At 49.3% G+C, this 27296-nt stretch overlaps 1 protein-coding gene across 1 annotated transcript in view; it reads right to left on the reverse strand.

Moving 5' to 3' along the window:
• Positions 1–788: 788 nt before the first annotated feature.
• Positions 789–27296, reverse strand: part of TEAD3 (TEA domain transcription factor 3) — a 34653-nt gene continuing 8145 nt past the window's right edge. Inside the window, exons 4-15 of the mRNA XM_044003387.1 lie at positions 21232–21484; positions 17980–18044; positions 12678–12740; positions 11334–11345; positions 10271–10411; positions 10045–10094; positions 8197–8258; positions 5693–5826; positions 4966–5139; positions 4231–4371; positions 3981–4133; positions 789–3322 (exon numbers count right to left, since the gene is read on the reverse strand). Of these exons, the coding sequence (XP_043859322.1) occupies positions 3209–3322; positions 3981–4133; positions 4231–4371; positions 4966–5139; positions 5693–5826; positions 8197–8258; positions 10045–10094; positions 10271–10411; positions 11334–11345; positions 12678–12740; positions 17980–18044; positions 21232–21484 (1362 nt within the window). The 3' untranslated portion in view covers positions 789–3208. The remainder of the gene's footprint in view (positions 3323–3980; positions 4134–4230; positions 4372–4965; positions 5140–5692; positions 5827–8196; positions 8259–10044; positions 10095–10270; positions 10412–11333; positions 11346–12677; positions 12741–17979; positions 18045–21231; positions 21485–27296) is intronic.

The following is a 27296-nucleotide window of genomic DNA, read 5'->3' on the forward strand; positions in this document are numbered from 1 at the left end:
AGATGAATTATTTCTGAGCCCTGCTCATTCACCCAGTAGTCCTATCTATCCTACAACAACCTCCTCAGCTTAGCTTTAATATGTTACAGTGTCTCTTTTCACCTACAGTATTATTTTTTTTTTTTTAATAAACATTTTTATTTATTTATTTATTTATTTTTGTGAAGCAATTGGGGTTAAGTGATTTGCCCAGAGTCACACAGCTAGTAAGTGTTAAGTGTCTGAGGCCGGATTTGAACTCAGGTCCTCCTGAATCCAGGGCTGGTGCTCTACCCAATGCGCCACTTAGCTGCCCCAACATTTTTATTTATAAAAAAAAAAAAAAAAGAGATTGGCCCAAGGTCACAAAGGCATCACAAGGTAGAATTTGAAGCCAGGTCCTGATTCTAGAACCTGTGCTCTTTTTTGGTTTTCTTTTCTTTTTTCAGGGCAATGGGGGTTAAGTGACTTGCCCAGGGTCACACAGCTAGTAAGTGTCTGAGGCTGGGCTTGAACTCAGGTCCTCCTGAATCCAAGGCTGGTGCCTTATCCACTGCGCCACCTAGCTGCCCCGAACCTGTGCTCTTTTACTGAATAATGCTGCCTTTGCATTATCTAATAGGGGTTCATCTCCCCCAGAGTCTACCCCCTCTCTCTATACATAGCCTGACCTCCCTCATCTCCTAGGGACCACATTTTAGGAGGGACATTGACGAATTGGTGAGCATATAGAAAATCCCACAATTGGGGTATCATTGGGGTAGAGTGGAGGGCAGATGACAGGCCACGAAGCTGACCCACAAGCAAATAACTTTAATTTTTTTCCACGCAGGAGCTTGGCCTCTTGAAGGCCACTTTGCCCTGCCACACGCCTCGGATATGATACAACCCATCACAGCTGGATTAAAAAAATACACAAAAATATATATATATAATATATATATAATATACATTACAAAACAGGGTGTGGGGAGAGGGTGGGAAGGGTGTGGGGTGGCCTGAGCAATTTGTAATCCATGAAGGGCCAAGGGGAAGCTCAGGGGGGAGGGACACACCTTGGGAGGGGGTGACATGTGGTGGGAGAGAAGGGGAACAGTACTTCATATGAAACTCATAAATAATCAAAGGCTTTTGTTACCTCTTCCATGCTGATGTCAGAGGGAAGGCCAGTGGGGGGTGGCTCTTTGGGGTTATGGGCACACCAGGAGAGAGGGAGGGTTAACCTTCATTCCTAGTGGTGGGCCTGAGGACTGGTCCCCACCAAAAGCCCTAGGGGAGAAAATGGGATCAACCCACATCTCCATCTATTTTTTCTTTTAGAGATCTCAGCCAAACTAGAATTTTAGGAGGTGGGGTTATGAGCTGACCCCTAAAGAGACAGGGCTCTTCAGTTCTCTCCAGCTAAGTCTGATTCTCTGGAAGTCTCTCCAGCCCTAGGTTCTAAGCCATAGGCCCTTAGTCTATTCCTCTCCCCACTCTCAACAACCTTAGCCCTAAGAGCAGGGCCGCCCCAAAGGGAAGTCCAGACTGAAATCTCTGTGAGAGCAAGATGGCCTTGTTTTGTTCTCTGGAGCAGGCACTTAATTAAGGGCTACTAAATGAAATCTTCAAGTTTGGTGGGAAAAGGGAGTTAAGTAGTATTGGGAGTTGGTTCCCTCTGCCAACACCAGGAAGGGAATTGGGTAAAATGAGGTCTAATTCCTGGGAGAGTGAGAGGTGTGGTGGTGACACCAACCGGCTATAGTGTAGGCAGATGGTGGCAAGTATAGAGATAGGTTGCTGGTCTGGGGGGGTACTCCATAGGACAGGTCTGGGGGCACCATTAGAAAGGCTACTGCAGGATGTGTGTGATATGCCATTCATTATGTGTGGTGTGTTTCTGTGAGGTATTTTGTGGGGGCAGAAGGCTGCATATGTCTGGGGGGTGGCATCTGGGGGTAGTTGTGCTGGTGAACGGTGGGGCCATGGCTAGTCCTCCCATGGTCTCCTTAAGGAAGGAGAACGACACTCAGCATTAAGGCCTCTAGGTCCTTCTTGAAGGTGGCACAGCTAACAATCGATGGTTTCACTTCAAACATTTGGGATGGCCACCGGTCCGCCCCTCTTCCATGACCCAAATTATAGAAGTCTAGGCTCCGGTCTCAAGGACCCCTTGTCCGCTGGTGGTGAACTCTGAGCTCACTCACCCAGTGTTCAATAACTGTGATTGGTTATTGCCACTTCCAACTTCCCTAGGCCTACAAACCTGCCTCAATAAATGAGTTGGTCCTGGTTCTTTGGTGTGGCTCCACAGGGATCCCATGTCAAACCAGCAGCAAACCCTACTACCTGACCCTTGCCCGTCTCCTAGAACCCTTGGGGCATCAGACAATGGAGCAACTCCATGCTCCATGTTGGAAACCTCTACATACGGAGCCCATCTCCACCCTTTACTAGCTTCAGCTAGGACTGGCCCTGGGAATGCTGCCTGTCCCTCCTCTGATCAGTCCCTGGTGGGATTCCCATTCCCCACTCCTAACTCTGCTTCATCATTCATTATTCCATTCTCTGGCTATCTCCTCTTCCACTTTCTGTCTCTCCTCACCCACTCTTCTCTTTCCCAGTTTCACTCTGTAGTCTTCAGCTGTCTACGTCCCAAGTCCTTCCCTTCCCTGCATCAGCTGACTGCCTCTAGGGCTATGGTCTTCCCATCATACTCCTCAGAAAACCCCTTGGGAGGTGGGGGGGGCGTCTCACTTTCTGTGACCCTAGCTGGTCCGCTCTAATCCTTCTTCTACCTTACCTGAACCTGTCCCAGCCCACTCCCCTGGACTAGAGCCTGCTTCTCAGAGAACTTAAGGTTGGTCTTTTTGATCCTCTTTCCAGTCTAGAGAGGCCCCCATTGCCCCAGATCCAGGTCAGTCACAGCCTCACTTGAACTGGATAATGGTGGAGAGGGGAGGGTGGGAAAGGAAAACGACAGTTTCGGTGTGAGAGAGGGCTGGCTGCCCCACTGCCCAAGGCTAGTCTGTCTTCTTCAACAATTAAAGCATAGACCACAGGAGAGTGGAGTGTATATAGGGGTGGGACTTGTCCTGGGCCTGGGACCTGGGTCAGCAGGCGGGTAGAAGGTTAAGGGGCATGTCCTAGACCAAGGCCCCCAGGTCAGGAGGTAGGGATGAGGAGGGGAGACATGTCCTGGGCCCTGGCCCTAGGTCGGCAGGTGGTAGTTGAATCAGGAAAGGAGACCCTAGTCCTTGATCAGCTTATAGACATGATGTTGGGCCCCATGCTCGCTGGTGGATACTTCGAAGACAAAGGCAATGACCAGCAGTGTCTCCTGGGAGTCTCGACTCGTCACTACCTGGAATGCAAGATGGAAGAAGAAGAGGTCAGGGAGAGATGTGACATACAACGAGGAAGGAGCACCATGTCCTCAGGACTTGGGTTTTTTTTTTTTCTAGCTCTGCCACTGATTTTCTGGGTGACCTTGGGCAAGTCACTTCATTTTCCTGGGCCTTTGCTTTCTCCTCTGTGAAATGGGAAGGAAAGAAGGAACCAAGCATTTGTTAAATGTCTACTGTGTGTCAAACACTTTACAAACCATTTGATCCTCACAATAACCCTGGGAGATAGGTGATATTATTATCCCCATTTTATAGATGAAGAAACTGAGGCAGATAGAGGTTAAGTGACTTGTCATGGGTCATACAGCTAGTAAGTGTCTGAGGCTGGATTTGAACTCAGGTCTTCCTAGCTCCAGGCCCAGCACTGTGTCTACTGTGCCCAACAGCAGCTACCCAGATGGAACACAGGGGAAACAGAGGATGGGATATGGTCACTTCTTTTTTTTTTTTTTTAGTGAGGCAATTGGGGTTAAGTGACTTGCCCAAGGTCACACAGCTAGTAAGTGTTAAGTGTCTGAGGCCGGATTTGAACTCAGGTACTCCTGACTCCAGGGCCGGTGCCACCTAGCCGCCCCCGGATATGGTCACTTCTAATATCCCTTCCCTGGCCCCCACCTGCAGGATGGTGAAGTTCTCCAGGACGCTGTTCATCATATACTTCTCAGGTAGGTGTTTCAGTTTGTGGATGAAGTTGATCATATATTCACACATGGGGGAGCGATGGATGCGGTACACAAAGCGGCCATTCTCCAGCCGTGCATACTCCGTCTGGGGTCAGAGAACACACGGGGCTCACTGGTTGCTCTCCTTCCCTCTCTCCTTCCCTCCCCACCCCCTTCCCTTCTCCTCCTTGCTCTTGGCTCACCTCCACTTTCTCCACCACCTGCTTGCCGAAGGAGCAGACCTTGGTGGAGACGCTGATGGTCATGCTGTCAGCTGAGCTGTACTGGGAACTGACCCCGTAGAAAGCCCCGGGGCCATCCTGGATGGTACTGTTCAGGTCGGCCTAAAGATTGGGGTGAGGTGGAGGGGAGGCACAGGAATGGAAGAGGAAGAGAAGTTTCAGATACCTCAGAGCCTTCCCTAGAGGCTTTGGAAAGGAAGCGTAATTCCCCCCAAAGCAGGGGGGAGCATTTGGAAGAAATGAAGAGGGAAATGTCCCAAGGATACCCAGACATTTGAGAGGCAGCTCAGCATAGTGTAGAGAGCACTAGACTTGGAGTCAGGAAGACCCAGGTTCAAATCCTGCCTCTGACACTTACTAGCCGTGAGACCGTAGACATGACCTCTCTGGGTCTTAGTTTCCTCCACTGTGAAATGATAGGTTTGGATTTGAGGACTTCTAAGTTTCCTTCCAACTCTAAATCTAATACACAATTCCCTGAGTGCCTCCTACTATTCCTCAAGACCTTCCACACCCCTCCCCTGTCCCCTGGCTCTGGGATGGGGGTGGTTTCAGTTATCGGTGATCAGAAGTCGAAGGACTTTGAAGTTTGAGATGGGAATGATATAAGTCTCAGATCAGGAAAAAGCCTGAAGCCAGGCTGCTTCTGAAGAGGAGCCTGTGGGAAGAGACATTTAAGGCGAGGCGAATCCTTACCCAGAACTTGACAAGGAAGAAGGCATTAGGTGGCCCCTTCTCATAGAGGTCCTTCAGCCCACCCTTCTTCTCAGGGAACTTGTCATAGATCTGGCGAACGTCCACCGCTTCCAGGGGAGGGTCCGAGAAGGCAGGGTTGGTCTGGCCAATATGCACGAACAAATGCTTGCTGTACTGTAGGGGAGGGGTCCAGTACAGGGTCATGTTAGAGGCCTTTGGGAAGGGCCCTAGGAAGGGAGAGGGAGATAGGGTCTAACGTGATGGGGGGGGGCAGGGAGGGATGATATCACATGGCAAAGGGTGAAAGGAGACAGACCAAAAGGGTCCGAGTCTGTAAGAGTGGAAGGTGGGTCATGCTCCTAAGACTTAAATAGGCATCCTCTACATAAGTTGGGGTTCTCTGGACCCATAGATATGCTACCTCCCCAAACCCATGACTACTGGGCTTTTCTTCTTCCCATGACAATGCCATACTCTTTGCACCCTGTGATTTTAATGTGTCTTCTATTCTCCATGACTATGCCAGGGTCTCTTATCCCCAATGAATGTGTTCTCTGTTGCCATGATCTTGGGTCTTTGTCCCCCATAGCTGGGCCCTGTTCTCCGTCACCAGGTCTCTGTCTCTGTCCTACCCTCCCTTTTCCCTCCCCATTCCCCCCCTACCCCCGCCATGACCCAATAGGTCCTCATTCTTTAGGATCATGTTAGGTTCTCTCCAGTCCATTACCGTGTCTGGATCTCGCTGCACTTCCATAAAAGCTGAATACTCTAGGAGCCGAAGTCGAGCGGAGGCGATGGTGCGGTCCTGCCACACGGGCACGGCGGAGGCGGCTGGTGGGAGTGGGGCCAAGGGCTCATAACCTGGAGAAGAGACTTCCATTGTGAACCAGGCAGGGGTCTAGACCTAAGCCAGCAACCCTGGGTCTGTGCTGGTGGCCAATGGCCGAGTCTCAGTCTCTGCTGCCAGGACTGGGTGGAGGCTCAAGCTCTCTCTTGTGCTAAGGTAGAGCAAAGATTGGAGAGGAGAGGGACTTGAGTTAGGAGCTGAATCCAGTGCGACAAGCAGGGAGGCAGAGACAGATTCCAGTACTGGGCCACTTTTGTATTTGAGAGAGACAGAGTTAGAAAGAAAAAAGAAAGAGAAAAAGACATGCACTGAGAATAATAGAGATTATCCATGAACCCAAGTGTCCATGTGATGGTGTGTGTCAGTTTGATCATGTGTGACTGTGTTTAGAGCAAGAAAGGACTCATGGAAGGATCATCATCTCATTAGAGAGATATAGGACTTTTAGAGCCGAGAGGGACCTCAGTGGTCATCCAGACCACCCTTATTTGAGAGGGGAAAACTGAGGGTCCAAGGAGGGAAAGTGATTCACCCAAGGCCTTACATTCAGCAAGTGATGCTTGTACTCAGTTCAGTGGCAAAACCTCGACTCAGACTCAAGATGCTGGCCCTAATATATGTATGTAGATATACACATAGGTGTATGTATATGTATGCAAGCATACACATATGTATATGTATGTATGTATGTTTTGGGCAGAAACAGACAGACAGTGAGTTAGGACCACAGGTGAACAAGAACTGAACATCCAGCTAGATCTAACCTGGGAAACGGGGCTGCCCTGTTTGAATGAACCCAAACTAGTCACTACAGCAAAAGCCCATCTCAAATATCAGTATTCTCCCAGGGATCCTATAAAGCTGTTAATCATTGAACACCACAATCCCAGAAGACTAACAATCACTAGTGATCCAAAGGACAAAGAAAAGATGCATGATGGGCATACGTGTTAACAATGACGACTCCCAAGAGAAGTGGCATAAAATATATATATATATTTTCTTTTTAGTCAGGCAATTGGGGTTAGGTGACTTGCCCAGGGTCACACAGCTAGTAAGTGTTAAGTGTCTGAGGTCAGATTTGAACTCAGGTCCTCCTGACTCCAGGGCCAGTTCTCTATCCACTGCGCCATCTAGCTGCCCCTAATAAATATCACTTTTTGTTTGTTTGTTTGTTTTAGTGAGGCAATTGGGGTTAGGTGACTTGCCCAGGGTCACACAGATAGTAAGTGTTAAGTGTCTGAGGCCGGATTTGAACTCAGGTCCTCCTGACTCCAGGGCTGGTGCTCTATCCACTATGCCACCTAGCTGCCCCAATAAATATCACTTTTAAGGGGCCAGAAAAGTGGGCGGGCTGATCATGAATTGGGATTGAGATCACAGATGGGCAGCCCAAATGCACATTGGTATCCTGGAGATATTAAAAGGAAGGACTCTAATACATTGGGTGTATGTTTGGGGGAGGATTTACAGAAAGGAACAGATGAGAATCGCACAGAATGAGGTATGATGAGATTGGGAGCTCTACTGGCAGAAGGCATGCCCTTCAGGACTCCTGTCTGGCAGTGAGTATAGGGACATTTTCAGTACAGTTATCCCTTCCACATCACCGGGGTTAAGGGCACAGCACTCCCACGATCTGGGGAAATCTGCATAAAATTTTCTGGCCCTCCCTTTTTCCCAGAGAAGAAGTCTGATTTTTTTTTTCTTTTTATTTTATGGGGTGTTTCCAGTACCTTATGCTAAAATTGCAGTTAAGTATTTGGTCATAGGTTATATTATACAATGTAATATATATATATTATGCATTTCTGAGTTTCTAAACTTTTTCTGTGTCATCTGCTGGCCTTTGCCAGTTGTCTGTGGCATCCACAAAACTCCCCCCAAATTCCCATTTAATTACTCATGCCCACCCGTGATGGGGAAAATTGTGATGTGGAACTGTACATACATGTAATAGTAAGACATATAATGTATGTGTGTGTACGTGTGTTGGGAGAGAATGGGATGAAGGAGGTGGTTTGTGTATATATCAAGAACTGGATATAACTGTGTAGAGGAATGTGTATATGTGTGTGGGGCCAAACATGGGGGAAATGATGAAGCAGTTTATCTCCAGCATTTCTCAATATATGACTCTTCCCCCCTTGAGACTTTATCCTTCTCTTGGCTTGACATCACTCCCTCTGACTGTGGCTGAAGGTGAACATCAGCCAACGGCTGGTTCTCATAGCCCCCGCCCCCCAGGACTGGGTTGAGGTTCAAGACCTCTGCTGGGGCAAGATGGAGAAGAGATTAGAGAGGAAGGAAAGTAGAGTTAGGAGGCAAATCAAGGTCTAGACACACAAGAGAGGTGGAGACAGACCATAGTACTAGCCACTTACTAGTGAGTGTGGGTGGCAAGGGTGGCTGGATGGGGTAGGCTGGTTGTGCGAAGGGTTTGATGCTGTAAGACACAAGAAAAACCTAGTTAGCCCCTGTCTTTCTGTCCTTTTTTTCCTCCTTCACTCCCTTTCTCTCTCTCCCTCCCCTCCCTCCTTCCTTCCCTCCCTCTTTCCCTCTCCCTCTCCCTCTCTTTCTCTCTCTCTCTCTCTCTCTCTCTCTCTCTCTCTCTCACACACACACACACACACACACACACACACACACACACACACACACACCCTTATTATCCTAATCTACACTCCTTATTTTGGGCATCATCAAAGAGGCTGTCCAGCCTTCCAACTGTGGCCTAGAAACGCTTGCTGACTGACTGACTGTTTAAATAAATATTTGGCTAAGTGAATGAGTGATTGGCTAAGTAACTGACCCAACAAGGAGCCATGACTAGATCAACCCTGCCAGGGTTTCTGAATGAGGTACGTCAATCTACTTTCCTATAATTCCATTTCCTAACCCAGTAATTTTCAGGACCAAAGTGGGCCTCTCTAACTACCATTCATCTTTGTGTGTTGTATCCCCCATTGGAATGTAAGCTTTCTGAGGGCAAGAATCATCTTTGCTCTTTATTTTTGTAGCCCCTGCTTAGCATAGTGTTTGGCACATAGTAACTGCTTAATCAGTTAATATCAAAGTGCTGTACTGGGGGGCCCCAAGATCCTTTTATGAGCTCTGTGAGGCCAAAACTATTTTTAATAATACTACTAAGATATTTTAACTTCACTACATATAACTCACTGAAACTTTTGGAAAAAAATTATTTGAAAATATTCAAATATATTGAAATAATTTTTTGAAAAAAATTTTTTTTCTTTTGGGAAGGGCAATGAGGGTTAAGTGACTTGCCCAGGGTCACACAGCTAGTAAGTGTCAAGTGTCTGAGGTCGGATTTGAACTCAGGTCCTCCTGAAACCAGGTCAGGTGCTTTATCCACTGCTCCACCTAGCTGCCCCCTGAAAAATATTTTTTAGTGCAAAATAGTCCTGAGGCCAAAAAGTCTGAGAACCACACTGCTTAATAAATGCGTTTTCCTTTCTCCCTGCCTCCCTTGTTCCTTCCCTTTCCCTCCCTTTCCTCCTTTTCCTTCCTTCCTTCCTTCCTTCCTTCCTTCCTTCCTTCCTTCCTTCCTTCCTTCCTTCCTTCCTTCCTTCCTTCCTTCCTTCCTTCCTTCCTTCCTTCCTTCTTTCCTTCTCTAAGTAACTGATTAAATAATTGACTGATTAGCTGACTAACCCAGCTAAGTGGCTCACTGATTAGTTAGCTAACTGGATAACTAGTTAGGAAACTGGTTGACTGGTTAAGTCACTAAGTTCCTGAGTCACTGACTAGCTAAGTGAGTGACTCATCAAGTGGTTGAATGACAAGTGATTATTTAACTGACTGGATGACTAAGTGACTGATTAGAATTGGGGTGGTGAAAGAATCATTTTATCCAATGAGAGCACTTTAATCCCATTGTTCTGTAATTGACTAATAAGTGACCAACTCACCAAGTCACTAAGTTGACTAAGTGACAGGATGAGTAAGTGACTAACTAGTTAGCCAGTTGACTAGCTGACTAACTACCTGTGTTACAGATAAGTTTCTAGCTGGCTAATTAATTAACTTCTTCATCTCCAGTGACTCAGGCCAGAGCTGGATAGATTGATACTCTCAGGTTTTCAAGATGGAGCTGAAGCTCTAGGAGAGGACTGGGGATGGGGGTCGGTGAGGATCCAGACAGGGGGCAATGATAAGGAATTGAGGGAGGGCGCAGGAAGGGTGGGGGTAAGCTGATTGAAATAACTCACTCCTGAGAGGGTCCCGGCTGCTGTCCCGGGAGAGGGGGTCCGCTCCAGAACTGCAGAGAAAAGAGAAAGTTGGGGGATTATTCAACCCACTCTCACCAGGCCTGGAATCTCTGCCCTGCTGTGAATTCTCCCCGCCACTGTAGGCTCACGAGACCCGCTCTCTGTCTCCTGGAAGCCTGAATTTTGGTCCCCTCCTCTCCCAATCCCTGAGCCCCCTGTACCTTACCCGTGAAGCAGCGGCAGAGAACACTGCCTGGGGGAGTGGGGGAGGTGGGCTGAGTTTGTTCTGCAAGACGCTGGCTGAGACAATCTGAGCTGAGGACATAGAAGCCATGCTCTGGAGGGCCTTATCTTTGGAGACCTGGTCCTGGGGAGGAAGGAAAGGGGGTATGATGTCAAAGGGCTCATGGGACAAACTATTCCACTATGACACATGCTCCACTACCACTCCCAGACTCATGCACTCCTCTGGTTCCCCCCCCACCCCACATGCCTGTGACTAGGGAATGTAGAGCAGCCCAGAGAATTTTGGGAGTGGGGAGGAGCCCACTTAGAGGGGCATACATCAAGGAAACCTGCTTGGGAAAGCCTGGGGGTGGGGTGGGCAGAGATTGGGTGGGAGGCAGTGCAAGGGCAGAGGATAACACCCCAGAAGTAAGAGCTTCTGCCACTAACCCACTGGGCAAGTCTCCTCACTAATCTGGGCCTCAGTTTCCTTGTTTGTAAAATGAGGCCGTCAGACCATACACTTCTATAGAGCACCCACATCCATTATCTCATTGAATCCTTAAAATGGGATAGGGGATAGAGACTAAACTTGTGAGTGTAGGGAACTCCTCCAACTAATACAGGCCAGCACCCTCTCTGCAACTTGTAGTCTTTGAGAATTGCCTAGAGCACCGATAAGTTAGGTAACGTGCCCAGGGTTATGCCGCTGGTAGGTGTCAGAGGTGGTACTTGAGCCTAGGACTTCTTGGCTCAAAGCTTGGCTCTCTATCCACTACCCCTCTTCTAGAAATGGCACCGTGAAATTAATAGGGAAGGAAGTAGGATCCTTGGTTCTGGGCTGAGGGAAGGGATACCCAGAGACATTGTGACCTGTGCAAGGTTACATAAGTGTGGGCACCAGAGCCAAGATGAGATCTTGGGTTTTCAGTGGTCTAAGGTTTCTCTCAACATAATCAGTCCATGGCATATACCCAAGGACTTATGCTACTCCATCAGTCAGAGGAAGGAGCAAGGAGGGAAAGAGGAAGGGATGGGGGACAGGGGGAGGAATTGCCACTTACCAGGTTCATGGCCTGTGAGGGAAAAAGGAAACACTGGATCAGAGGAAGACTTAGAGGCTAGAGAGAGGGGATCATCCCTCTCCATTCCCCTCGCCTCCCTCCAATGACTCACTAAAGAGGTGGGGAGAGGTCCACGGAACTCTAGCTTCCCTCTGTGGTCTTCATTTCCCCAGTGGCTCCTGACTAGGGACACTCATCTGCCTTCTAGTAAGATCACCTGGGCAACCCGCTGGGGTTAAGAGGTTAAGGCCCAGGAATCTCTGGAGGAGGGTACTAGAGGGAGACTAAAAGGAATTGGATAGGGGAAGGACTGAAGCATGGAATGGTGAAACGGGCTGGATGCTTCGATGCCTCGGGATGAGGAGGAGCTGTGGGAACTGAGAAGACCCAATAGGACTAAGGTAAGGAGGTGAGGCCTACAGTGGCAGTAGAGAGAGGGAGATCAGGGTGGGACTGTCCATGGTGGCAGCCTAGTTATTTTGTAGAGTTCAGACGACAGGGGTGAAACCTACACTTGGGGAGAGAAGGGTCACCTATGGGGGGGGAAAAACTTCTGTATCTACCTCTTAGGAGCCCGAGGGAAGGGGCTAGGCAGGCCCAGATCTGGCACGCCTTCTGGGAAGGGTTGAGGAGGGGGGAATTGAATATGACCTGATCCTAGAAGGATTAGGGCTTCTAGGGACCGAGACCTGCATTCAGGATGCCCTGGTACTAGAGGTCTACCGTGGTAGATGGGTGGATGGGGGGAGAGGAATGAAGCGATCCATTATAACCAACCCACCACCACTACCAACAGCCCATAACCAAGCCCTGACCCCCAAAAGCCCCAGTGCGGTTAGTTAGCGGTGGCAAGGAGGAGGGAAGGAGAAAAAAAAAAGAAAGCCGAGTAGAGGAGAGATCGGCCCTAGTGGCCCTCAGACCGCCAGATGCTGCACCTATTTCCCTCTCTCTCCTCCTTATAATGGGATCTGGATGAGGTGGGGAAATCCCTAGGGTCAGTACTGGTGGGTCTGTTCTCTAACCCAGAGGATAAGGGTGCCCTCTTCCTGCTTCCTCCTGCTAGGTCCTCCATAGCATTATCCCCATTCTGCCCTCAAGGGTACCCCTGAGAAAGTAGGGAAAGTGAGAAACTTCTCCTGCCTGCTCTCTCCCCTCTACCCAGGGGCCTTCTTATGGCCTCCTCTCCCTCCCCTACCTGGCCCATGGACAGTCAGCAAGTGCTCTGTGGGACAGAAAGCAGGGTGGGTGACCTACAGAGCTAGAAGGATGCAGGGACGGGAAGGGGCCGGTGGGAGGCCCAAGGGGCCCCAGGAGAGGCCAGGCCGGGTGGTGGGGGACCCGTACCTTCAGCTTGGACTGAATCTCCCTCGATTTCCGCCTGGCTAGAACCTGCAAGTGGCTAGAGACCTGCAGAGAAAGAGCAGAAGGAGAGGGAGACAGCAGAGCCGTCAGCCAGAGGAGAGGAGGGAGCGAGCGGAGCGGAAAGAGGTGGGGCAGGGGAAGTCGCTTGCCCATGCTGCAGGTCGAAGGGCGGTATGGCGGGCTTGGGAAGAGGGAGGAAGGGCAGAGGTTGGAGACCCCAGGCCAGGGTGGGGTGCTGACATACCTTGATGCCAACCTGGTACTCCCGCACCTTCTTCCTTGCTAGAACCTGTATGTGGCTGGACACCTAGGGGCACCACCCCACGTCCGGCCAGAGAGGAAAACACAGAAAAAGTGAGGGAGGTGGGGGAGGCCCATGGAGTGACGAAGGAGCCATGGCCAGGGTGGCACTGGTCCCAAGAAAACCTTTGAGTCCAATGGAACACCTTCCTGGTCCAGAGGCTTCCAAGGTGTGTCCCAGAACCTGTGCTCCTGGGGAAAAGGGTTACTTGGGGGGTATTGGTCTATAGACATGTAGATATAATAGTAACACTCATAGAAGGGCACCCCATAGCCCCCCATCCTACCAATCCCATTTTTTCTTTAGTGGTTTTTTATGAGCCTTGTGGATTCACCCTAAGGCTCCATCCTATATCCCCAAAACGCTTCTTTCTCTCTCTCTTTCTCTCTAACTCCCATGGATTTGATTATCTCTATCCTACAGACTCCAAGATCTAGATAGACAGCCCCAATCTTCAGTCCTGCACCACCAATTTCTTTTTTTGTGTGTGTGGGGCAATGAGGGTTAAGTGACTTGCCCAGGGTCACACAGCTAGTAAGTGTCAAGTGTCTGAGTCCAGATTTGAACTCAGGTCCTCCTGACTCCAGGGATGGTGCTCTATGCACTGTGCCACCTAGCTGCTCCTCAATTTCCTCTTGCACATTTTACATTGGACGTCTCAAACTCAACATGCCCAAAACTGAACTCGTTATCTTTCTTCCCCATAATCCCTTCTTCCAAATCTCCTTATTTTTATTGAAGGCATCGCTATTCTTCCAACCTTCCAGGTTCATAACCTTACCAATCCAACTGCCATCCTTTTGATCTCATGCTCAAATCTATATTGGCTTCCTCTTCTCTCTTGGATTATGTCTAAATTCCCCAGCCTGATAAAATAATGACAGGCTGTATTCACATCAGATGGTCTCAAGTTGGATCAAGTTCCCAAGTGTGTCTCATCCAGTTCCTTCTTTTTCATGGATCAGGAAACTGACCCACAGAGAGGAGGGTAAGTCACTTGTCCAAGGCCATACAGGTAGAAAATAGCAGAAAGGAGATTCACCAGACCTTTTTCACTTTTTCACTACAGCAGACACTTAAAGCCTCTGTATGTTAAGTCCCCCCCCCCCAAGGCAATGAAGGTTAAGTGACTTGCCCAGGGTCACACAGCTAGTAAGTGTCAAGTGTCTGAGGCCAGATTTGAACTCAGGTCCTCCTGAATCCAGGGCCGGTGCTTTATCCACTACGCCACCTAGTTGCACTCCCTATTCTAAATTTTACAAAGTATTCTCCTGAAGGCAACCTTGTGAGGTAGGTTGTGTAAGTGTCTGGGGGGAGGGGAGACCAAACTAGTGATTTCATTGGTATAGGGAATCCCCATATGAGAACTCCCTCCACCAGTGCATATAGATACTTGTTGTGCCTAGAGATCAAGTAACTTTCCCAGAACCACATAGCCAACATATATCAGATGTAAGACTTGAACACAGATCTTCTGGAAAAAAAAAATGGGAATTCTCTATTGTAGCTACTGCTCCCATGAGCTTCCCTGTTGCTGGCTCGACATTTCATTTCTGACTATCCCAGGGCATAATGCCTCTGCTCCAATTATTGTTGGATGCCTGTGCACCATACTCATTCACACCTTTGCTCAACACTGCTCAAACCTCTCCTTTAGGAACCTCTTCTCTAAGCTCTAGTCACCATTTCTTTGACATCTCACTTCTTCAGAGGAACCTTTCCAGGCTTTCCTAACCCATAGTGATCTTTCTCCTTCTTTGCCTACTATGATATGTATGTAACAGTTTATGTTTTATGAAGCTCCTTTAGATTTTCTAGGTTTTTTTGGTTTGTTTTTGTTTGGTCATGCAGGTCTTGTTTCCCCATTTGTGGATGGACCCTGATTTAAATAGATCCAAGGTGTGAGAATTCAGCTTTACAAAAGAGATTAGTTGCTCAGTTTAAGAAAGAATTAAGCACCTGGCTTTTTCAAAGGCTGAACTGCCCCCTACCTCTAAAAGGATTAGATTTATGAACAGCCCTTTCAGGGATACACCCATCAAAGTGAACCTGTCACTTGATGAGCTCTTCTTGGCCATGGGAAGAGACTCATTCATAGGCTCTACAGCCGGAAGGGAACTTAGAGACAGTGGAATCATGGATATAGAGCTAGGAGAGACCTTGGAGATAATCTAGTCTAATTCCTCCCCTCCCCCACTCCATATCTGGGCCAACCCCCTCATTTGTTTTGTTGTTGTTGTTGTTTTGTGGGGCAATGGGGGTTAAGCGACTTGCCCAGGGTCACACAGCTACTAAGTGTCAAGTGTCTGAGGCTGGATTTGAACTTGGGTCCTCCTGAATCCAAGGCTGGTGCTTTCTCCACTGTGCCACCTCGATGCTCCCCACCTCGTTTTACAGATGGGGAAACTGAGGTCCAGAGGGGCAGGTGATTTGCCTAAGATCACAAGGGTCATACATTTCAGAGCCAAGATCCAAATGCACATGCTCTGATTCCAAATCCAGCCACTTCCGTGGCACTTGTGGCACTTATGTGGATTCTTGCGTTGACTAAGTTTTTTAAAAATTTAAACATTAAAAAAAATGTTTAAATTAGCATAATCTATTGAAAAAAGTCTGAAAACACTGACCGTGTTCTTTATTTCTTTTCTCTCTCCCAGAGTGCATAGCACAGGTCTGGGCATTCATGCTTAATGAATGGACTTCTACCCCCATACTGGAGAGAGGGGCCACATCTCGTGAGGTGGGATCAGAGGATCCCAACCTCCTGTGATAGTTTTCATCCAGGGATCCAGGACCAAAGCCTTTCCATCACTACCATCATCACCAGTCTTACCCTGCCTTTAGGGAACAGGATCTTGGTTCTGTTAACTCACGTTTGTCATAGACATGCTGAGCACCAAGTTCCTTGGTTCAAACCCCATCTTTGGGTGGGGGGAGGCCAGGGAGGATGAAGGGATGGCCATAGTTACCCCTAATCCCAGTAGATGGCATGGCCCTAGAGGTTAGGACTTAGAACTCAGCACATCAGAAATGCTTATTCGATATTTGTCAAATTGAACTAAAGTGGTAATGTTAGGGGTGGCTGTCTTATGTCCTGAGATCATAGACTTAGGATAAGAAAGGAACTGAGAGTCTACTTAGTCCAACCCCCTCATTTTATAGATGATGAAACTGAGGCCCATAGAGGGGAAATGACTTGGACAAGGTCACACATGTGCCAGATTATATGATACTGTCAGAGGTAGAACTGGGATTTGAACCCAGGTCTTCTGACTCAAAATCAGTTCAGTTTCCTCTGAGCCTCTAGGACCTGACCTTAATCTTCCTCTCATACATGGGCTTAGGGATAGCCTTTAGGGTCTTAGCTAAGACTGGACACTGTGTGTATCTGTTGCCGGTCAAAAGCCCTGGGCATGGAGAACTGAGGAAGAACACAGTGGGTTCTCCTGCTGACCCCCAGGCTGATGAGATTTCCAACAGTCTTATCGCCTCCCAGTTGGGAGGACAATCAGGGTATATACTGTAGGGTGGGGAGGGTTCTAAGTTGCAGGAAGTGGGGTATAGAGTTCCATTAGATTATTTCCTGGAATCTATTATCCATGACCAGAGGTGCCAGTCCCCTCAAGGAGGGTAGAGGAAGAAACCATGAGCTCTGAAACCTGGCAGCACTGTGGCCAAAGGACCCAAGAGAATAGTGATGGAAGATAGGGGTGGGCACCCTGCCCTCATCCTCCCTGACCTACAGGAGGCTCATAGAGGATACCAGGTACCCCATAGGCTTTCTGGGGAGCAGCCTTTCCCCTTTTCCACAGATCCATAGATGAGATCTCCAGGAACAATATAATAGATGTGGGTTTTTGGGGGTGTTTAGAGTTTTCAATAAAATGGTCCCATTCTAAAACTTCCCCTCCACCCCCCAACCTCCAAGAATAGCGGGGGGTGGGGATCTTGTCTAGGCTGCATCCCCTTCCTCTGGCCTTTCCTGCTGTGCAGTACTCAGCCTGATACCCATTTGTACAACTCTGGAAATTTCAATCCTGGGGAAGCCTTTAAGAATAAGCAATAGAAGACATCCAGGGGATAGGGATAGAGCAGTTTCCGGGTAGAAGGCTAGGAATAGGGAGCAGAAGGAAGGAACATGGAATGTCAGAGTTTGGAGGGACTTTGGAGACTATCTGTTCCAATGTCTTCATTTCACAAGGTAGAAAACTGAGGGCCAGAGAGGTTAAGAGCAGAGAGGAGGGGCAGCTAGGTGGCGCAGTGGATAAAGCACCGGCCCTGGATTCAGGAGTTCCTGAGTTCAAATCCGGCCTCAGACACTTGACACTTACTAGCTGTGTGACCCTGGGCAAGTCACTTAACCCCATTGCCCCGTAAAAAACAAAAAAACAAACAAACAAAAAAGAGTAGAGAGGAAGAGAAAAGGGGGTAGAGTTGTTGAGGATAGTGAGCTAGTTGTTTTCTTTTCTTTCTTTCTTTTCTTTTTTTTTTTTTTTTTTGCAGGCAGTGGGGATTAAGTGACTTGCCCAGGGTCACACAGCTAGTAAGTGTCAAGTGTCTGAGGCCGGATTTGAACTCAGGTACTCCTGAATCCAGGGCCGGTGCTTTAACCACTGCGCCATCTTGCTGCCCCAGAGCCAGTTGTTTTCAAAGGGATGAGGAGGAGAAAGGAGGGGGAGGGAGGAGAAATCGGGAGGGGGAGATGGAGGGAGAAAGAGAAAGAGGGAATGAAAAAATAAGAGAGGGAGAGAAAAAGGAGAGAGGAGAGAAGAGGGAGAAAAGAGGGAGGGAAAGAGGAAGAGAAGGAGGAGAGGGAGAGAAAAGGGAGAGAGAGGGAGAAGAGAAAGAAAAAGAGGATGGGAAAGAAGAGGGAGGAGAGGAAGAGGAAAGGGAGTGGGAAAAGAGAGAAATGTGTGGTATGTGTGTGTCAGTTGTGTGTATATGCATGTGTGTTCAGGGCTGTAGCATCAATTGTCTCTTTACCTGTTTCCTTGTCCGAGTCTTTCCTGTCCTTAGTTTGATATATCGGGCTATCAACTCATTGCGACCTGGATTGAGAGGAGGGGAAAACCAAGGACATCAAATAGGTAAACGGTGTAACTAAAAGTGGGCAGCGCTATGGTCTTCCTCCCAGCCCAGTATCTATGTCTCCTCCTCTCCTTTTCTTCCTCACTTCCACCCCAGGTCTCTCAGGGCCAGAAGGTGGCACCAGTTGGACAGAGTTGGATAGATGCCAACAGGATGAAGGGGTGGAAGAAGGGGATCTGAGTAGCCAGTGGGACCACATGGCCTTGAGGACTTGGAACAACTCCCCAGTTGGGAGGCAGAGGATGGGTGAGATGAGGGGTGGAGGCAGTAGCTTCCAGACCAGATGCATTTGGGTAAAAAAGGGGGCCAACACATAGCATAGACTACTGTCCTATTCACAATCCTTTTTGGTTCTGCAGACAAATAGGGGCAGGTGAAGAAAACACCTGGATAACTCACACACCGTGTGTGTGTTCATGTCTCTTCCTTGCCTCTCCAGTCTTTCCCACCCTGGATGTGTCACTGTGGGCATCCTTTTGTGTGCGCTGTGTGTCCCTTTCCACACATGTCTATGTGGCTCTGTATCCTCTGAATCACGAGGTGTTTACACCCCTCCTCCACCCATATTACTCCACGTATGTGTGTGTGACTGTGTATATGAAGCAGCACTGGCCTGGCTGTCAGGTCTGGACGTGTGTGTGTGTGTGTGTGTGTGTGTGTGTGTGTGTGTGTGTGTGTGTGTGTGTGTGTGTGTGTCTAGTCCTGGTTCTGCCCTGACTTCCCTTCTTTGGACCTCAGTTTCCTGCTCTGTAAAATGAGAGGATTGGACTAGCTGGTCTCTGAGGTCCCTTCAGCTCTTCTTCAACTCTGAACGATTGATTCTTTATCAAGGAGTAAGGATTGGGTGCTCCTTGAAGCCTTGAATCTGCCCTGCTGAATGTCGTAATTGTGGTTCTCATTTCTTTACACACTCCTGCATATCTAGAGGGAGCTTATATATCTGTGTCTGTGTGTCCTTGTGTGTGTCGCAAGCAGTAAGCATTCAATGTCTGTCTGTCTTTCTATAATCCATCCATGTAGATCTATGTATCTATCCATGTGTGTGTGTGTGTGTGTATATATATATATATATGAATACATGAATGAATCCATCTATCATCTATCCATCTATCCATCCATCTATCTATCCATCTATCCATCTATCTATCTATCTATCTATCTATCTATCTATCTATCTATCTATCTATCTATCTATCTATCTATCTATCTATCTATCTATCTATCTATCTACCTACCTACCTATCTCTAGGAGGGTGTGTATATGCCCTGTGTGTGACTCGGCACTTGGTCAGCTTCCTGAAAGTGTACCCTTCCAGCTGGAAGAGGGTGGGGAGCTCATCTCTGGTGATGGTGGGGTGATATCTGCCCCAGGAAGAAAGGAGACCTTGCCCCAAGCCCTAAAAAATGGGCGGAAGGACTGGCATCTACCCAAGGAATATTGGCAACATGGGGGGGCCAGAGGCTCTTGGTATGTGTCTCTTTGAGGATATGTCACTGAAGGTATAGGATTCTCCATGTTTCTTCCTGCCCACTTCCCCTTCTACTAAAATCCCAGTTGTGTTACCCCCCAACCCCTAGTCCTCCCCTAAAACAGTCACATTCCTGGAATACTTCTCCACTGACTAAACCAACCCCTTCCGTCTCCCCTCCCTCCTCCTCCCTTCCCGCCTTCCCTTCTCCACTCCTCCATCCCTGGCTAAAAATACCCCATTGGGGCTGCCCCAGCTAGTCCGTGGGGCTGGGGTGGGGGCAGGCAACCCAGTGAGTATTGGGGAGGCAACCCTGTCCTAAGGCATCTCCCTGCTGAAGTGGAGAGGTCCTCTCATGGAGATGAGGAAATTAGGGGTGAGGGGGTGGGAGAGGGATCCCAAGTCAGCCCTTCCCACCCCATCTACCTACTTTGGTCCCTTCCCTATTGAGACTCCTCCCTTTCCCCTTCCCTCTTGGCCTGGGCTGAAAGGCTAAGGGCCTGTCTCTTTAAGTGGCCGCCAGCTGTCTGGGCTGCTGCTGGGAGAGCCGGTTTGGGGGGGTGGGGGGAGCTGGCCAGGGGCCAGCCCCGGCACGTCAGCGGGCAGAGTCATCCCAAAAATGCAGCTCTGGATCAGGCTTACCAGGGGCTAGAAGAGTAGGGGAAACTTCCTTTTGGTTTGGGGGGGCTGGAAATAAGAAAAAAAAGAGGACCTCACACTGGGGGTACGGGCTAAGAGCAGAAATAAGATGGATAAGATTTGGGGAACAAAGGAAGGACAGATGCGAGTCTCTCCCCTGCCTAATACACTTTTCACATGGGCCACGCTTACCCCCCTACCCCCAACCCCTTCAGGTTTCTTAAACCCAGAATCCTGTCTCCTACCTCCGCAAAGAGTCTAGCCCCAACCCCCATCCCAGCTGTCTCTCTTGGATCCACAGCTTGTATGACCAACAGTGTCTGACTAGGGCCTCAGCAGAGCAGAGCTGAGCCACCCTCTGTGGCAGCTACCCCCAGAAAAGGCCTCTGTCCAGCTTGTTAGGTTCCCATGATAGCTCTGGGGCCTGTGGGGTATTTCCCAGTTCCCTCAACACAAGCCCCTCCATATCTCTGTCACTGACCTCTGACATGCCAGAGATCCTGGTGATAAGAGCCTGGGGGCAGAGGTTACCCATTTTCTGAGTCACCCTGAAACCAAGTAGTTTGGGGGAGGGAAAGTAAGACTGGGAGCAGGAACAGCAGATAGGGGCAGGAGAATGTTGGCCATGGACTGGGGGAGGGGGCAAAGTTGGCTTGTTTACGAAAAGGAGGAGGGGGAGGAGGGGGAGGACAGGGAGGAGGACAAGGAGGAGGAGGCCCAGATCCAGACACACGGGCTCACACGCCCAAACTCGCCTGTGGCTGGCGCAGGGGTTATTTCGCCAAACCGGTTGGGTGAGGGGGCAGAGAACAGCAAAGGGAGGGGTGAGGGAATGGAAGGGGAGCCTGTGGAGAGAGCCACTCCATGAGGGAGGACTGAAGATCAGGGCAGCCCAGTAGACCCCACCTTGCCCAGGCCTCCCTGACGTGTCAGCTGTCTGCTCCACACTGAAGCCGTCTATCTTGGTTTCCCTGCCTCTGCCCCTTTCAGACAGGCTCCCTTTATTCGCCTGGGCCCTGCTGCCGGACCTGGCACTTACCATACATCTTGCCTTCATCTGAGAGGATGATCTTACGCCGCCCACAGGGAGGGTAGATGGCGAGGGCTTCCTGGAAGCTCTGCTCAATGTCGGGGCTCCACACCCCCTCCGCATCATTGTCCAGCCCTTTGTCCAGCCCCTCGGGCCCATCATCCCGGCCCTCTCCGGGGCTGTTGCTGGCGTTCCAGCTGTTGGACGCTATTGTGCTGGTTGCTCTGGGCTCTGGCCTCGAGCCCGCTGGGCACGCGAGGACCTGGTAGAACAGGGGACAGGATGGGGGTCATGGAACTGGCCAGACCAGCTCTTCCCAAACCAAAGCCACACTCACCCTTCCCCTCCACCCCCACCCCCCCACCTCCCAAGGCTGTCTGCTCAGTGCCTCAAGTCTCACCCCACCTCCTCTCTCTCCACCAAGAAGGTGCGTGTGAGGGATGGTGACAGAGGCTGACGACTCTATGATTTGGGTGGTGGTGGAGGAGGATCTTATGCTTTGGAGGAAGGGATGTGTTAGGGTGACAGGTTGATGCCCTTAGCCCCCACTCCCAGTGACCTCCTCCAGGCACTACTTCCTGTAGCCACAAGGGAACCTGAGAAGTCCAGCGCCTTCATGAAGAAACAGAGGCTCAGAGATTAGGCGACTTGTTTAAGGTCACAGGGGTGTAGCCATATTGGGACCCAGCTCCTTTTACTTCAAATACAGTACTCTTTCCACTTCACCAATGGGTCTGTGGTCAAAGGGTGGAAGGGCTGGGGGTCTTTGATCCTAGTTTGGCCCAGGAGTGACTTAGCCTAGTGAAACAAAGTCACTGATATGGCTGGTATAGAGGGAAAGGACTAGAGATTCATTCCCCCACCCCCTACTCCTAGGTTCTTTGGCTCTTACCACCTGTCCATCTCTCCCCAAACATCCATCCATACTGTTGATGTGTTAGCTTTGGGGTTTTGGCCTCCTGCTCTCATGGTGCCATTTTTGTCTCAAGGCATTTTGTAGAACCCCCCACAAAGCTCTGCGGATCTCTACATGACACCATGAGATTCTATCTTCATTCATTCATTCATTTATCCAACAAATATTTATTGTATTTCTACATTGTGGGATAAGAGAAGTCCTCTGCTCCCTTTAAAGAACTTATAGTCCATCTGGGGAGACAGAATTTACACTCACAAAAAGGAGAACTGTCAGTAACAAGTTGTGTCCGAATAAACGACCCGCACAATGGGCTAAAGGAAAAGGATCCATCGATGGGAATGGGGGGGGAGCTTGGGAAGGCATGTGGAGGGGTGACCCTGTGTCACCCCCACAGTGACTTAATAGACCCCATGTGAAGGGCTTCATAGAACCTGACATGATACTAGAAACCTCTAGCAGGCCTACATAGTGCTTACTGCCCAGACCCACATGGGCCTATATAACTTCACATGGCCTTGTACAATCATAGCTCACATTTAAAAAGTACTTTCACTTTTGGATTGGACTTGTGATTTTGCCAGTATAAAGAAGTCTTAGTAAGGAAACTCTTCCTACCAATACAGATGGGCACCTTCTAGGTTTGCAAAATGTCTTACATATCTGAGCCCAGATGATCTTAACAATCACTCCATGAGTCAGCATCTAAATTTTACGGATAAGGAAACTGAGGCTCAGGAAACTTCAATGTCTTTCCCAGGATCATAGAGTTAGCAAGCAGAGGCAGGAGAATTCAAATTCAAGTATTCAGTAGTCAACCAGCACTGTGCAAAAGATAGTTTCTCTCCAAGGCCATCGCTCCACCCACTACACTATGATGTCTTCCCCGTATATGTCTGCATAAATTCACATGGTGCCATACAGCTCCATAAAAAGTCATTAATGCTCTGAACCCTAACAATTTCTCACAGCTCCAGGTCCTGTATGGCTCTCCATAGCCCCAGGCCCATACCCCCTGTAGACTAGGGTGAGCAGGTACTCCTGATAAGGTGTCTGACAAGTGGGTAGCCACCTTCTCCCAGTCTGAGGTTAGGGTGAAGGGGAAGTCAGTGAGAATTGGTGAAAGGGCAGGGAAGCTTTCTTGCATGGGGCATAAATTCAAAGGGGGAAGTTAAGGAGACTGGAGGTTTTCTCCCTGAGCCTTTGAAGCTCAGAGTAAGCCTCAAAGGTGATGATGGGTTGGTTGGAAGAAGGCAGGCGAGCAGGGAAGGTATGGGGGGGGGGATCCTGTTCTTTAGCTAGATGTGAAGATGGACATGTCCTGGGATCATGGAAAGAAGGGGCTTGGTTGTCATGGCAATGACTCTAGGCATCAGCTCTTGGATCCAAGGGAAATTTGTGCCAAGGGCCAGTCAGGTCTGGGCAAGTGAAGGAGCCCAAGAGGCCCCAGTGCAGACCTAGAAACCTGTCCCCATAGCTCCAGTAGCCCACTGAAGAATGACTTCTCTAATTGCAGGATTGGGGAGAGAGAGAGAGAGAGAGAGAGAGAGAGAGAGAGAGAGAGAGAGAGAGAGAGAGAGAGAGAGAGAGATTAAGTGGAAAAGGAAGAAAAAGCTGGAGGGAGAGAGTCAAGAGAGATGATAAAGGGGAGGAGAAAAAGGAAGGAAACATTTATGAAATGCCTACTATGTGCCAGGCACTGTGCTAAGCACTTCACAATTATCTCATTTCATCCTCACAACAACCCTAGGAGTTCAGTGCTATTATTATCCTCATTTTACAGTTGAAGAAACTGAGGTAGACAGAAGTTAAGTGACTTGCCCAGGGTCACACAGCTAGTGTCTGAGGCTATATTTGAACTCAAATCTTCTTGACTCCAAGCTCAGAAAAGAGAGACAGAGACATAGAGTGACAATGAAATGGGGAGAGAGGGAGGGAGGGAAAAAGGGGAAGATAGAGACAGAGAAAGATGGGGAGAGAGAGAAGAGGGAGAGAGGAAAAGAGAGAGCAACAAAGAGAGAAAAAAAGAGGGGGGGAGGATGGGATTGGGGGGGGGGGAGAGAGAGAGAGAGAGAGAGAGAGAGAGAGAGAGAGAGAGAGAGAAAGAGATGCAGCGATCCCAAACCAAGGATCCAGACAAGATAAAGAAGACAATACCTAAGTTTCTCCCTGTCCTTGATCCCTATCCTGGACCTTTCCCCAGGAAGCCCCAGGAAGCCAAGAGGCCTGTGTTTCCTTTCTCCTCAATCTCCCAGGAGGCTCAGAACTCCTCTCCACCTCTCTCAAAGCCCCCTGGAAAGGAAAGGATTAGAGCTATAAGTGACCTAGAGATTGAAGTGTGAGTGCAGTAGTGGGGGGGGGGCAGGGAGGAGGGCTGAAGGAGGCCACGCAGAGAGGCCCCCGGGCCCAAGAGAATTTGTCTTTCTTGTGGATGGAAAAGCAGGATGGAAAACACTGAGAATGCAAGTCTCTGGGCAGCCAGGGTTAAGTCCATCTATTAGAAGCAGGAGTGGGAGGAAGATGAAGGGGAGGGGGCTGTTTCCTGGGACCTCACTTTGGTCAGCTGCTTCCCCCACACCCCTAGTTTTCTCAGTGAAGGAGTGCCGGGGAACTATTCCCTCCATGAAGTCTTGGCCTTTCAGAGCAGCAGTAGTTGGGTAGCGTGGGGGGCCCTGGCAGCCCCAGGGATCACTAAAGAAACTTTTCTGCCTCCCCCAACTCCCTACCCCCTGCCCCTCCTTCCCTGTTCTTGGCACCCCCCCTTCTCGAGGTGATGTCAGCCCCCGCCCCGCCCCCCTCGGGAGCACTGTGGCCAAATAAGGCGAACACGGCAGGAGCCAGGACTGACTTGGGGGTGGGGGGGGAAGCAGGCTGCCCCTGGCCAGGACTACATACAACTGATGAGCTGCAGGGGGAGGGAGAAACTAAGAGAGGGGGTGCTGAGGAGAAGAAGAGTGGGGACTGGGAAGGGGATAAAGAAAAGAACCCCCTCACCCAGCCACCCAACAACAAAAGCAGATGCATGAATACATAGCTACTAATGTGCGGGCACACATGCGAATTCAAGTGCAGTTATTAAAACTCAGACACATACACGGACAGTAAGACATGAACACACACACCCCCCCCAACATGAAGGTGCATACAGGAACACTGATGTGTGAGAATGGTACACGCTCACTTCTGCACAGAGACAGTTCCCTGGCAGTGTCCTGAACCTGGGAACCTTTCAAATCAGAACAACACCGAGGAAAGAGGCCGGAATTCAGGGTCAGAGGACCTTGGTCTGAATCCTGGCTCTGCCACTACCCACCTATGTCACCTTGGGCAAGTCTTTTAACTTCTCTGGGCTTCAGCTGCCTCCTCTGTAAAATGTCCCCCAAGGTACACATTAGTGACCTTGGTAGGCTGTCTCATGAGAAATAGGAAAGAAAGTCAGGCCTCCCCCATCCTCACTATCTGGGAAGTCAGGCCCTCCCCCCACCCCATCCTCACTACCGTCAAGAGTGGCTATACTGGTTTGGGCTCTTCTGACATGCTAGGCCCCCATTGCTTGAGAAGGGGTCAGGGGTCAGGGGTCAGGGAAGGGAGACTGGCCAGCCAGTGTCCTTGGGAATGGAGGCAGGACTAAATGTAGTATGAAGCTCCTTCAGTTTCTTGTCTTTCAGGGGAGACATGCTGTCTCCCCTTACAGCAGAGAAGGGATGGATGGGAAGCAAACATCTTTTCCCTTAGAGACATTACAGCTTCCTTCTTCCTCCCCCTGGTCAGCCTCTCCTAGCTGTCAACAACCTCTGTAGTGTTTGACTATACCATTGATTAATAATAATAACAAGTCACATTTATAGAACACCTTAAGGTTTACCAAACTATTCCTTTCCAAACGATCCTGTGAGGAAGAGCCTATAAATATTTCAAAGATGAGGAAAGTGAGGACCAGAGAGATTAAACATCTTGCCTCCGGTGAGTGAGCAACACAGTAAATGTCAGAGTCGGAGTAGACTGGCGCTCCTGACTCTAAATCTAGAACTTTTTTTGATTTGTTTTGTTTTGTTTTTAGGCAATGGGGGTTAAGTGACTTGCCCAGGGTCACACAGCTAGTAAGTGTCAAGTGTCTGAGGCCAGATTTGAACTCAGGTACTCCTGAATCCAGGGCCGGTGCTTTAACCACTGCGCCATCTAGCTGCCCCTAAATCTAGAACTTTTGAAGGAAGAAGGGGAAGCAGGGATAATGAGAAAATGGGCAGAGAGGCAAAGATGGATAGAGACTAGGACACAGGTAAAGAACTCAGACACTGGAACAAGAAGGAGAAAAGGAAAAGAGAAAGGGCAGAAGAGAGGTAGAAGACAGGAGAGAAAGGAGAGAGGGGGCTATAGAGCAGAACATACAGATAGTAGGGAAAGAAGATGGGAGAGGAGAAACATATAAAACAAAGGTCAGGGAAGAAAGAAAACAGAGAAGAGGAGGCAGAGACAAAAAGCGAAGATAAACAAAGAACAAATGACAGATAAGGGAAGAAGAGAGAGACCAAGGAAGAGGAAGAGACAGAAAAAAATGATAGTGGAAGAGAGGGAAAAATGTAGGGAGAGGCTGAAGAAGAGAGAGAAAGAGAAAAACAGAGAAGGAAGGAATGTGAGAAGCAATAGAATGAGGGGGATCACAGCAGATGTAGGGAGGAAGCGCTGGAGACCCAAGCATCCCACTGAGGGCTTCTGGAGGACCCAGGACCCATCCTTCACCACCCCACCACCCCATGGGCAGTCCATTTTCTCCCCACCAACCACATTTACTCTTTAAGGATTTGAATGTGAAAACCTATCCCCCCCACTCCCCACCATCTTCCCTGACTTTAGTTTTGGCAGTCACAAATCCACAGATATTTCCTAAGTGCCTACTATGTGCAAGGCATGGGGATCTCCTCTGGCCCTAGACCCAATCCTGTTAGTACTGACAGTCTTTTTCCTCTCTTGTAACCCTCTGCTCCCTGTGGTGTGACCTCTAGATTCCCCCCTTCCCCCACCCCAAAGCCTATCTACAGATGTAATAGCCCATCCCTTCCCTCTGTCCAAGTCCTCAGTCTTCCTTGGGGTCTGCCCTAGTGTGGGATTAGGAGTGGGGAGAGGGCAGGGAAAGATGGGGAAGGTGCCTGAGCAGGCT

Source organism: Dromiciops gliroides, chromosome 4, assembly GCF_019393635.1.
Source record: "Dromiciops gliroides isolate mDroGli1 chromosome 4, mDroGli1.pri, whole genome shotgun sequence".
In the NCBI taxonomy this organism is placed as follows: domain Eukaryota; kingdom Metazoa; phylum Chordata; class Mammalia; order Microbiotheria; family Microbiotheriidae; genus Dromiciops; species Dromiciops gliroides.